At 36.2% G+C, this 12788-nt stretch overlaps 2 protein-coding genes and 1 long non-coding RNA gene across 5 annotated transcripts; 2 read left to right on the top strand and 1 right to left on the bottom strand.

The window, feature by feature from the left end:
* Nucleotides 1-1895: 1895 nt before the first annotated feature.
* LOC122290726 lies at nt 1896-3806 on the top strand. The gene is made up of 3 exons (XR_006236549.1): nt 1896-1955; nt 2770-2874; nt 3647-3806. It is a non-coding gene; the product is annotated as an uncharacterized LOC122290726 (long non-coding RNA).
* Nucleotides 3807-4486: 680 nt separating this feature from the next.
* Nucleotides 4487-5555, bottom strand: LOC122291695 (glycine-rich RNA-binding protein GRP1A-like). Its single transcript, XM_043099575.1, has 2 exons — nt 5328-5555; nt 4487-5043 (listed from the first exon to the last, which is right to left on the bottom strand). The coding sequence occupies exons 1-2, from the start codon at nt 5439-5441 to the stop codon at nt 4633-4635; spliced, it is 525 nt and encodes a 174-aa protein (XP_042955509.1). The 5' UTR covers nt 5442-5555; the 3' UTR covers nt 4487-4632.
* Nucleotides 5556-5993: 438 nt separating this feature from the next.
* LOC122291693 (putative casein kinase II subunit beta-4) lies at nt 5994-11274 on the top strand. Of its 3 annotated transcripts, XM_043099573.1 has the most exons (6): nt 5994-6637; nt 7790-8008; nt 8579-8688; nt 8763-8946; nt 9985-10123; nt 10990-11274. In XM_043099573.1, exons 1-5 carry the CDS (start codon nt 6385-6387, stop codon nt 10113-10115), a joined length of 897 nt encoding a protein of 298 aa, XP_042955507.1. In that variant the 5' UTR covers nt 5994-6384; the 3' UTR covers nt 10116-10123; nt 10990-11274. The 3 variants fall into 3 exon arrangements, with proteins under 3 accessions (XP_042955507.1, XP_042955506.1, XP_042955508.1); XM_043099572.1 differs by lacking the exon at nt 10990-11274 and having other exon boundaries at nt 5995-6637; nt 9985-10327; XM_043099574.1 differs by lacking the exon at nt 10990-11274 and having other exon boundaries at nt 5997-6637; nt 8781-8946; nt 9985-10327.
* The last annotated feature ends 1514 nt before the right edge of the window (nt 11275-12788 follow it).

The raw sequence follows: 12788 nt of genomic DNA, 5'->3' as shown, positions 1-12788 counted from the left end.
ATAGTTTGGAGTTTTTGACCAAGCTAATGGATAGATATTGGTCCGAAATTTTTATGGAGTATTTTTAACATGTATATATGACTATTGGTTGAGGATTTTTGCATGATTAAAGGTTTTGATGAAAGATTTTCTTAGATTTAGAAACTTAGAAACTGGAAGAGGAAAAACAGTTTCTGTTTTGAGAAAGTTTAACTCTTTGGTGGTCTAAACCTATTCTAATGACTTTGATAATTTTATTGGAGGATCCTAAGCATCTTATATACATGTTATATTATTATTTTGAAGATATTTGATGTTAGTTTCAAAGATATGAAATTTTATGTAAAGAGATATTCAGATAAGCCAAAGTGTGGATGTTCTTGGCTAAATTTATGTTTTGGTTAATTTTTAACCATGTGATCTTGAATTAGAAGCTTATATATGTTTTAGGACATCTTTTTAAACCATGTGATGGTTTGGTTTGAAGATCACATATTTATAAGTCATAGATCAAAATGTTGATCAAAACAAGTTGGAAACAAAAATCAATAGAAATAGCATATGAGAATTTCGGCCCTATGGAGTTTTAATAGTTGTGATTAATTTTAAATTTTTCTAAATTGATATTTGAGTTGAGGATAAAATTTACATGAGGCATGTAAATTTTGGTAACTTTTGGAGTTAGTATGCAAAATCCTTAAGTTATGGGTAAAACGGTAATTTTCCTACATGTAGAAAGTAAAATGGAAATTTTACTCTTTAAGTTAGTATTTTTCCATATTTCAAATTATTAGTGATTTAGTTCTAACTTTTAGAATCACTAATTACAGTTCCTCGTGATCGCACTTGAAGTTTTATAAGAAACGCGGAGATCGAGGTAAGTTAGCTTTTAACTTACTAGCAGTCTACTGTGTATGTGTGCTAAGTAAAGGAACTACAGTGTATGTATGTATGTTATCAAATATGTCATGCCATGCCAAGTTATCACGTAATTGTCTATTATACAGAATTTATTCTGTCATCAATTTTTATCTGTTACATAATATATTCTGTCATGTATTACTGTACATTACAAGTATGTCATGTTAAATATGTTGTCTGTTATATGTTATGCCATGTTATGAAATGTTTCTATCTCAAGTTGGTCATGTATTTCAAGTTATGTTCAAATCACGTTATGTTACGTTAGGGCTTCAATCCTTTCGTATTCCAGTCACGTTTCATATTAAGTTTGTGTAGAATACATGGGGCCACAACAACTGTGGAGTATGTATTTACACATAGAATACATGGGGCCACAACAACTGTGGAGTATGTATTTTTCATGTTAAGTCAAGTTTGTGTAGAATACACGGGGCCACAACAACTGTGGAGTATGTATTTACACGTAGAATACATGGGGCCACAACAACTGTGGAGTATGTATTTTTCATGTTAAGTCAAGTTTGTGTAGAATATATGGGGCCACAACAACTGTGGAGTATGTATTTACACGTAGAATACATGGGGCCACAACAACTGTGGAGTATGTATTTTTCATGTTAAGTCAAGTTTGTGTAGAATACATGGGGCCACAACAACTGTGGAGTATGTATTTTTAATGTTAAGTCAAGTTTGTGTAGAATACATGGGGCCACAACAACTGTGGAGTATGTATTTTTCATGTTAATTCAAGTTTCAGAGCAAGTTCATGCTAAGTCAAGTTCAATTCATGATTCAATTTAAGCTATGTCAATTATGCTATGTTGTATGCTAAGTTATGCTTTAATTACTTATGAATTTGATTATGCATTTATGCTTTTACTGTCATACATGCATCATTAGTCTGTATGGAAGTTTTTTGTTAACTTGCTGAGATTTGTAATCAAATCTCACTGTGTAGTCCCAACTACCATTCCCCCCGAATGGTAGATCTTGTTACAGGACCTGAAGGAAGATCAGGAGCTGACCAACTAGACACAGTCGACTGAAGGACGGTGCGTCGTTAATGTTAATATAGTAGTTAAATTACTACTTGTACGATGGAGTTGCATCTCCAGTACTTTGGGATATTTTCAGTTTGGTGCATAGTATTGCTAAAGAAAAAAATTATCCGCTGTGAATATTGCATAATGTTAGATGCATGTTAGGATTATTGCATCTTATATATCATGAACGGGGGCAGGTAACCTTGTGTTGCATGTCTCGACACTTCAAATGTCCGTCCAATCCCAAACGGAATTTGGGGGCGTCACACCGTGTCTGTCTCGATTGCCGATGACCAATGTGAACGATGAATGTAAATGTGGTAGATCTAGTGATTGGGTGAACTGGGTCTCTCTGTGCTTGGATAGATCTAATAGATCTAGTGATTTGGTGAACTGGGTCTCTCTGTGCTTGGATAGATTTGGTAGATCTAGTGTTTTGTCGAATGGGATTTTTCGGCCTTTAAATGGATGATGATGGTTGCTTTGAGGCAGTTTTGTAAGCATCTCTTTTCTCAGTAGTATGGTTGGCTCTCATATTATAATTCTTAGTTAATACCCACTCCCTACTCGTTACGATAAAATACAATATTCCAATGATCAACCTCCTCCCAACTACGAGAAAAATTAGTATTTATAACAAATTATTTGCAACCAATAATATATATGTTCTAAAATAGCTTTGCTTGCAAGTGCTTGAAAAGAAAAAGAATTACCATCATCCGATCCATTTCTTGAAGTTTATATATATATATATAATTATTTTCCTGAAAATTCAATATTAACTTATTTTTCGGTCATTTGCAAATGATCTTTGATTTTACAGGAGCACAGCCGTTCAGTTATGAACCAAACAAATCAAGGGAAAATATTGGTGAATCTTTCGACAACTTTTTGCAAGGACTCATGTCATTCCCCGTCAATATCCCTGGTACTGCTTACAATCTTCTCTTCTGTGATTTGGCCAGATATTAGTTAATCAACTTGATAGTTGTTATTGATCGATTCTTCAAAGTTTTAGTTAAAAGGGTCTGCTTTTCTACTTTTAACAAGAACAAAAACAGCGCATTATATATCATTTTCTCGGAAAGTAAATAATTTGTTGTGGTTGGATATTATTCTCGGGTAGAAACATCCTCTGCAAAGATCATAAATTACTTGTTAGTTTTTTTTCTTGTCACTAATGAAAATTAATTAATTTAAAAGTATGCTTTTAATAATTATATTTTTGACATAATTTTTTTTCATCATATAGAGATGATTTTGAATAATGGTTTGAATATAGATAGTTGAAGAATGTTTGAGGAGAGGGTTCTCTTTTTGTTAATTTTGGGTTTGTTTTGATGAGATTGTTTGAGGAGTATTGACCTCATATCTTGGCATCATTCTCTAGTGCTCTGCATTTGGAAAGTCAGTTTCGTTTGGGATCCATGATTTTTTGCTTGAAGGTTGTGTTGATAAAAGACAATAGATTAGAGATGGTATATGATAGAATGAGTCAAGAGGGTTCTCTCTTTGCATTTTGGAAAATACATAATTTTGCATAATTTTAAAACTTAAAAAAAAAAATCTTTATTAATCAACCCTCTAGCTTGTTCTATTATAAGTGAAAGAAATAATTTGTGTTTTTGTGAAACTGTAACAAATTTGGCAGAGTATGATGAGGTATTGTGAAATGAGGGGCAATGACCTTTTGGATGTAGGTGTAATTACACCAGCAGATCTCTATGAATGGATGAAGGCAAAGAATACTGATGAATCAGCCATTGTTGGCGTTGGCTTGCCTTGTTATTCATAGATATGTAATTTTCATATATTGTAGTTGTGTTTTGTAATGTAATATATAAATATCAAATAATATAATTAGTTAAAAAGGTAATTAGCTTTATTTTAATTTATTTTTAAAAGGAAACACTTCATATAACATTAGCCAGAGATATTTTTTGTTTTATATATAAAAAAAAGATGTTTTTCAACATTTTTTTTTGAAAAAGTTGTATAGAATATAGACTTTTAAATTAAAAAAAAAATTATGCTTTTCAACATTATCATTTTCTTGAAAAAAAAATAACAAGTAATATTTCGTTATTTGATAAAAAAAAAAAAAAAAAAAAAGACCCGAGTATAGTCCGGAACCCGGATTCATCCAGATTTCGGCCCGGGTCATAATCCGCACTAATCCGATCCAAAATTCAGACCGGATTTGAAATCCAAAATGAAATTCAAACCGGATTTGAAACCCAGATTCCGAATCAGATATATCCAAATTTATAGTCTGGAACCCAGATGAACAGTCCTAATTCAACGACACGTGAACGCGTATCATTAAGTCCTATATATCTCTATTCTTAAGTTTTCCTTCTTAAAATCATTATCAAATCAATTTTTTGTTCAGTTACGAAATCTCTAAGGAAACGTCATGTCAGATGCGATAGAATCTTGCCCGCTACTCGAAAGATCGGGTGTCAACTCCACGTAAAAAATCTACAGCTAAAAACCAAATACAGTTTACCATGACGCAAAACAGTCAGAAAGCAACTCAATTGGCGTAGAATACCTCATGCGATTAAAAGCTAATTTCAGTTCAGGATACATAACTAAAGAAAACTAAACCGGAATTTAAAATCATAACACCATAACCAAGCCCATCACCATCTATTGACCCTAAAGTCGAATAGTACACTAGCCTCTAGCTCCTCCAGTCCCCACTTTCACCACCGCTGGAGTACCTGGACCCACCGCCGCTCCCGTACCCACGGTCACGCCCACTACCGCCGTAGCCTCCTCCGCCGCCTCCTCGGCTGTACCCACCTCCACCTTCACGGCGTCCACCGCCGCCGCCGTATCCTCCACCACCTCCACTGTATCCTCCACCGCCGCCACCGTATCCTCCACCGCCTCCACCGTATCCTCCACCGCCGCCACCGCGGCTGTAGCCGCCACCACCTCCCCCGCGGGACTGAGCCTCGTTCACTGTGATGTTACGGCCGTCGAGATCCTGGCCGTTCATCCCCTCGATCGCATCCCTCATCGACTGCTCATTGCTGAAGGTTACGAATCCGAAGCCCCTGGACCTACCAGTCTCGCGGTCGTTGATAATCTGAGAACGAAATAAACACATCTACTCAGGTCAGATCTACCACAGATACAAGGTTAAATTGAATCAAAATCTACAAGAACCGATCGATCTTCGCCTTTTGGTTAGAAAGATGAAGATGGACGTACCGATTAGTGTGAGATAGAGATAGTAATAAAAGAATCATTTCATAGAGTGAATCAAGTAACAGAAACAGAACAGAGCATAGCAGATCAGATCAGATTCGGATCGGCGACAAAATAAGCCGGATCGGGTCAGATCGAAAATCTCTGCGACGACAAACGGACCTTCGATCCGAGGATCTCGCCGTAGGGAGAAAAGGCCCGCTCCAGGGCTTGATCATCGGTGGCCCAGTTGAGCCCGCCGACGAAGCATCGGTATTCGACATCTGCGGACGCCATTGTTGTCGTTGAAGGCAACGGCTGGAAGCTAAACCTAGGGGTTAGAAATGGGACAGAAGTGGAAATAGAAGGAAAGAATGGGAGATAGCACGAGGAATGGAAGAGTATCACGGCCCTCGAATAAATAGAAGAGGCTGGCGTGCAACTAGGGTTAGTTTGGGCCTGCGCACAGTGTGCCTAGTAAACTCGGGTTAAGTTCGTTGCGTTTATGAAACGGAAAAATATCTCTTTTGGACCGTAAATAAAATATCTTTAATTTAAAATATAATTATTTAAAAAATTATAAAAACAATTGCACGCATATATTATTACTTATTTTTTTCAATACTCGTTAAACTATCTTTCAAGCACATACATATTTTAAGAAAAAAATGAATTAGTAATTTTTATTTTAAATATTTTTTATACATTCAGTATTTCATTGACGTTAAAAAATTTCATGTTAATTATATTAAAAAATTATTAGTATTACGTGTAACAAAATTCAGAAAATAAACTATCTGAAAAAAAATGAAATAAAAACAAATAATAATAATAATTTAAACCCAAAAACAAATGATGATACAGATACAGGAAGGAGGACAAAACAAAGAGAGACAGTGGGGATCCTAACAGGAGCTCGGCGTCTCTCCCATTCCCGTATTTGTCACAATCAGAAACCCTAGCTTTCTACTTCTATTTTTCTCTATCTACTTCTCTATTCCTCTTCCAATCCATGCTCTACCAACCTCGATCTCTCTTCCCCCTCCAAGACATGACCGTCCGATCCCAAAAACCCTAATTCCCTCCCCACCATTATTGTCCAAATTGAGAGGGTCTTTCTCTGTTTGTACGTCCAGACATATTAGTGACCGATATATAAACGGCCACAGAGCTTGAAATCTTTGGCCTTTTCGAATCCCGGGCATCGTGTAAGAGCTAGTGAGGTATTTGGACAGAAATTATGTATCGGGATCGAGGAGGTGGAGGTGGGTCGTCGAGATCAGAAATCGTGGCAGGCCCGCTGGATCGCAAGCGCATCAACGATGCGCTGGACAAGCACCTAGAGAAGTCGTCCCCGTCCACTTCGAGGGGTGGTCTCAACAGTAAGGACAAAGAAAAGCTCTCTGTGCCTTCCACGTCCACCGGTAAATCGCAGCAGCTTGATCCTCGCGATTCTCGCCCAACTTCGCTTTCCAAGAACAAGTGTTCCGATGGTCAGCCATTCCTTATTTTTGTCCCCCCCCCCCCCCCCCCCCCTCTCTCTCCCCTCTGAATGGTCCGGACTGTGTGTTTTTATTGTGGAAGCGGATTTTGTGGGTGATCTGGGTTTACTCAGTCTCTTCAGTTTCAGCTTGTGTTATATATATTGCGTTTCGTTTCTGAAGTGCTTCTTCTTTTTCTTTTTTCTTTTTTTTTTTCCCTCGTGTTATATGAAAAAACAGCTAGTACTGGGTAGGACTAAATTGATTGATGAAGCACCTTCGTGATATAGGATCTGAGTTGGGTAAAGCAGCTTTGCGAGTTATGATATGTTATGAAGCAAAATTAGCATGTTAGATCTAATTAGGCAACGTTTTATTCCTTACCGATTGCCATTTGTGGAATTTGTAGTGGTGGACTAAGGCGACATATAATCTCTAGTCCTCAATTGCAAGAGCTGTAAGCCTATAACTGGATTTTTTTGCATATGGCTTTTTCTTTCTCATGCTTTGTTAATATAAGACTGGTAGTCATAACATATGGTTACAGCAAGCAGAGAAATTAAACTTATTTGAAGTTCTGAGACTTTTCTACGACTCTCTCTCTCTCTCTCTCTCTCTCTCTCTCTCTCTCTCTCTCTCTCTCTCTCTCTCTCTCTCTCTCTCTCTCTCTCTCTCCATCCAATTTTTAATGGATATGCATTAAATTCTATTGTTAGTCTTATTTGAGAGTCTGCTATACTATGATTGACAAATAGATGGCTTTTTGCTGTCTTCTGATAGTAATCATGTGATGGGTAATCAAATTAAAGTAGTAATTTGGACTTTGATGTCCTACGTGCTTCTACAGATCCAATCTGTCGTAAGAGTAATATTAATTAGATGTTGCCAAGTGCTAGTGGGCTTAGGATGTTTCTTTCTTTCTTTTGCCGGAAAGTTAAATACAATCTCTTCTGGAAAATTTGATTTTAAGCTGGGTTTTCTGATAATTTTTTTCATGGGAGGGCTGTAGCTGGCAATTCAAATCACATTTTTGTGAGGCAAATGACAAAGTGTGTGTTTTTTTTACAAGACATTGATGTAATTTCTACTTGTAATATACAGCTGATTAAAAAGTTGTCTTTCATTTTTGTCTGCTGATGGTTACCTCGTTTGCATTGATTCCAGAGGAATCTGAAACAGACAGTGAAGAGTCGGATGTTAGTGGTTCTGATGGAGATGATACATCATGGATTTCGTGGTTTTGCAATTTGCGAGGAAATGAATTTTTCTGTGAAGTTGATGATGAATACATTCAGGATGATTTCAATCTTTGCGGCTTGAGCAGTCAAGTTCCATATTATGATTATGCGCTTGACCTGATTTTGGACGTTGAGTCTTCTCATGGTTAGAAATATACTATGCTGACATGTATTTTGATTTACAATTTTTGGACTGCACCTATTTTCAAAATTCAATTTGATGTCACGAATGGTTGCCTTTTTGACCAATTTCAATTAGGGGTTTTGGTTTAGGACATAACTTACTGGAGGATTCTGGGTGAAACTTGCATACCATTGTGTGTTGAGTCAAAATTCATCTTGTGGAGGGAAGCTATTTATTTAGCTAGCTGTTAGGCTAACTTGGGCGTTAGGTTGCAGTCATGTAGTCACTGGATGGAGTGTCTCTCATTACATAAGAGGTTTTAGTTTTACTCTCACTTATCATTTCTCTGTGGGTCTTGTTCCCCCCCCAAAATTCACAAAGTCTGTATTTGCCTCTCTTTTTTTGTTATATCCATTTCGCTAATATTGCTGTGCTGCTTTGATTTACTAATTGCAAATATGCCTTTCTATTGCCAGATGTAATCCATAAATGAACATCTTGGCTGATTTATTTTTGTTGGATTTGGTGCGTGTGTGTGAAGGATCTTGCACTTGAGCCATTTTTAATGGGTATGGATATTGACTTGCTCAGGTGACATGTTCACTGAAGAGCAGAATGAATTGGTTGAGTCAGCAGCAGAGATGCTGTATGGTCTTATACATGTTCGATACATACTGACCAGCAAGGGAATGACCGCAATGGTAATGTTTAGAATTAACTTTTGCTCTTTTTTTCTTTTTTTTTTGCTTGCTTTTTCTATTTTTGTAAAGGATAGTTATTAAATCTTCTGCAGTTAGAGAAGTACAAAAACTATGATTTTGGAAGATGCCCTAGAGTTTACTGCTGTGGACAACCCTGCCTCCCAGTTGGCCAGTCAGACATTCCTCGCTCAAGCACTGTAAAAATCTACTGCCCCAAATGTGAAGATATATATTACCCTCGATCCAAGTACCAAGGCAGTATCCTTCTGTTGCACTTGTTAATCGCTAAGAAACTTATTTGCATATATCATGCATCTGCCTCAGCAATGAGTGCTAATTTTAGTGATCTAACTGTGCATCAAATTGATAATGTTAATTGAACGCTGGCAAAGTAGCCAAGGCAGAAGAACTAAGAGCCATAGAATAGAATGTTACTTTTGATGGAATATAGGTAATTTGCCGGGTCTGTCTTTTGCCCGGAGATGTGGGTTCGACTCCTGAAACAAACCTATTCACCCTATACCCTCTTCAAAACCGATCAAAAAAGGGAGGAGGGGCTTATAAGTGACACAACAAGGTTTGTGAACCTAAAAGACAAAATCGAGGGATCTTTGGCTTACCTTGTCTATGAAATTAATTTGGACTTTTTGTTTGAATTTCATTCAATTAACAAAAGAGTGAGCCAAGGCAAGCAGCAAAACGAGCTAAGCCTGGCTGGATTACCATAATATGAGCTCATTCACTGCTGCTTCTGCTTCTTCCACTGTTGTGAAAGAAACCATTGTGCTCACATTTGATGCTTTACTGTTAACCCTGCTGATTTGCATAACACCTGGACTTGAAATTTAAGCTAGGATTGTACTGGATAGTAAATGAGCTCTTAGCCAATCATGGATAATCTGAGATGGGTTAATCATTCATGAGCCCTGAAGCCTGAGCGAAACGCATGAAATTTGAGTCAGTTCCGGTAATCTAGTTGCAGAGACAACCTTAGGCTTTTAAATTGTTTAAAGCTGTTGCTTAGTTTTGTCGTTGGCAATACTCTTAGGCTGTTTACTATTGGCAGCTAGAGGTGTTATATTGTACTGATAAAAAAAAGAAAAAAGAAAAAAAAAGAGATGTACATTTATTCATCTAGTGCAGTTGGAGCTTCCCTTGAACTGTAGCTTGATAATGCATGATTGTGATTTGTGTGATTAACGATTCTTTGTTTTGACCATTGTAGTACTGTGGCTAAATATATGACATGTTTCAATTTGCAAGTTTCTTTCGGTTGATTTTCTTGACTTTATCAAGATATTGATGGCGCTTATTTTGGAACCACGTTTCCCCACTTATTTCTAATGACATATGGACACCTAAAGCCACAAAAAGCAATACAGAGCTATGTTCCAAGAGTTTTTGGCTTCAAGATCCACAAGCCGTGAGATTAGAGGTGGGAATTACTATTTTGTGATCAATTGTCCATTTGTGGTTGCCCTCATCTTTCCTCGTGCTTATGTTGAAATATGAGTGGCTCTAACAAGCAAGATGAAATGCAAGAGTACTGGATTTGATTTGCCAATGAAAATGTTTAAAGTGAAAATCTGCCTATTAGCAGTGCAACCCTATCCTTTTATTTGATTTCTTGATTTTAACAGAGCGTTTGTAAGCTTCTATGTTTATCATGGGTTGAGGATATGACGGGTGCTTTGCAGTTCCCCTTGCCTGAGTTACTTTTCTGTGATTTTGTAGTAGTAGAGTATTCACCAGTGTCTTAAATTTAAAACATATTGGTGAGATATCGTGAGGCTTGACAAAATCGACATATCACTGATTTCGAAGATATCGGTTTTTTTTTTATTTTTTTAACAAATTGTTGTCATGAACAATATTTTATTATTCTATTGGTCAGAATATTCGTCAAGAAAATTTCTATATTTTCCTATATGTCTTGTCTATTAGTCGCACCTGCATATATTCTAGGGTTTCCTTTTCCTATATTTTCTGCAATATTTTTCCTTTTTTTGTTTTTCTGTCCATGATATGATATTGTATAATCTATATATTCATAAAAAATACCTACATATTTCTCTGAATTATCTTAAACAATGGTGTGGCAGTTGAGAATTCTTGGTAGCCTGGTAGGGATTCAATCCCATTTCCTGCTCTGTTTTTCTGATGTAATACTGCTTGATGCAAATGGTTTTATTAGAGTGACGTGATGTATATAACTTGCTGGAGAATTTACAAATAATATAAATAAACAAACGCAGAAGAAAAATTGTATTATCTACTTGATCAAGTTGACCATTTTTGTAGGCATGTTTGATGAATGGAGCCGGAAATCGAGGGGGGGCAAAACCATGATTTATGAAGCGTGGCGCCTGCTTAGCCATTCGAAAACAAAATTACAAAAAACAGATAAAATTGCAAATCGAGTGACATTGATTACCCCCACTTAAAACATTATTAAAGGTAGACAACCAAATGTGATTGGTATTATTCTTTTATTTTTATTTTACCATTGCATGTTTGTTGAGAACGGGGGGGGGGAAAAAGCTTAAAATCATGATAATTTGTTTGGCAAGCAACATATAACGAACATATTCATGGCATGTGCAAGGATTGGTAGGGACTGCATTTTTTTTTTTTTTTTAAGTGTTCACCACTAGACTGTGTTTGTTAAAAAAAAAAAATCTCACCTACTTGACTATGAAATTAAAGACATGAAAGAAAGTTGAAACACTACAGCAGGATGTCCTTGGCCTTGGCAATCTCTTGCTGCCAACTTGTCCATAGAAAATCTACTTCACTAGCTCTATCTTCTACCATGTTCAGTTGGCCTCATCTCTTTTCTATGACTTTCCAATATTTTTCTATTCTTTTTTAATAAATTGTACTTCCTTTTTCCACTACTTTTATTTTGTTCTTCATTTCATGAATTCTACCATAACATTAACTTCTTTTGAGGATTGATGAACTAGATATAATGTTCATGGCCAATAAAAAAAAGGTTTTCAGATTCTGATGCAGCAGAAAATGGAGCAGGCGGAGGGGGAAATAGGAATAAAATAATAGTGAAGAGTAGTATTTCTTTGATTAAAATTTCATGAATATATAGATAAACCAAAAGGGATCAATCTTATGTTAATAATAATAATAATGTCACAAAAAAATAATAAAATACTCAAGCAACCAATGATCTATTGGGTTCAAATATATATTATATAATCATACTGAAAGGCAAAGCTTCCGACTCCCTCCTGTTTTTACTCACTCATTGAGTAGCAATCTCTATCAACAAGCAAAGCAAAGACACCACATTTCAACCCGTGATGCTAGTGTTAGTTAGTAAATGACTGAAAAGTTAGGGGGGTGACAATCTTCTTATATTTTTTTAAAGTGGGTTGTTAAATTATTTGCCTCTTTATCATCGATAAAAGGTTAAAAAAAAAGCTAATCTCACTGCATGGGGTCGGTCGGCAAAATATTTAAAGGAACAAGAAACCAAGGTTCCAATATTGCCTGAAAGATTACAGTTTCGAAATGGCCGAGAAGTGGTTGCTTTCAAATCATTTCTCAATCGGTACCAATTGTATAGATGTTGTGCTACCTTGGGAAAATCGAACTTCGTGGGAAAACCCATCTGCCCAAAGTTTGGCCTTGAAAACGACCATATATTAAAAAATTTCCCATCCTTTTACTGTAAACTTATTAAAGAATGAAATGTATTGATATAAGCTTCTAATTTTTAATGATATGTCATCATGTGATTAGATGAGAGTACTATGCTCTTATTTCGAATCTACCTAATAATTACTCGTATACACACATTTGTTTCCTCGTGTTGCTGAAAAAACTAAGCCCTTGATCTGTGATCATTCTGCAGATCTTTAGAGAGATTAATTCCATCATTTTTGGTTCTCTTTGTATTTAGAAATGTCATAAACAAAATCATCCCTGTTCAAACCTTTTATCTTTAATTTTTTGAGAAAGCACATTATTGCTTACCCTTTTTTCTTCCTCCCCTTGATTGGTCGTGAACTCTACACAAAAGTTGAGACCTGTTCATGCCTTAGTGCACCAAAAGCTATGATATAATTTGGTTTTATTGGCAC

The sequence above is a fragment of the Carya illinoinensis genome, chromosome 13 (assembly GCF_018687715.1).
Source record: "Carya illinoinensis cultivar Pawnee chromosome 13, C.illinoinensisPawnee_v1, whole genome shotgun sequence".
NCBI classification, from domain to species: domain Eukaryota; kingdom Viridiplantae; phylum Streptophyta; class Magnoliopsida; order Fagales; family Juglandaceae; genus Carya; species Carya illinoinensis.
This window is presented reverse-complemented; position numbering and strand designations above follow the sequence as displayed.

Bases quoted from the DNA above. Each gene is read 5' to 3' on its own strand.
- LOC122291695 (XM_043099575.1), bottom strand. From the start codon at position 5,441: ATGGCGTCCGCAGATGTCGAATACCGATGCTTCGTCGGCGGGCTCAAC. The intron at 5,044-5,327 runs GTCCGTTTGTCG...TTTCGTTCTCAG, and splicing joins GCGAGATCCTCGGATCGAAG to ATTATCAACGACCGCGAGAC.
- LOC122291693 (XM_043099573.1), top strand. From the start codon at position 6,385: ATGTATCGGGATCGAGGAGGTGGAGGTGGGTCGTCGAGATCAGAAATC. The intron at 6,638-7,789 runs GTCAGCCATTCC...CATTGATTCCAG, and splicing joins CAAGAACAAGTGTTCCGATG to AGGAATCTGAAACAGACAGT. The intron at 8,009-8,578 runs GTTAGAAATATA...TGACTTGCTCAG, and splicing joins GGACGTTGAGTCTTCTCATG to GTGACATGTTCACTGAAGAG.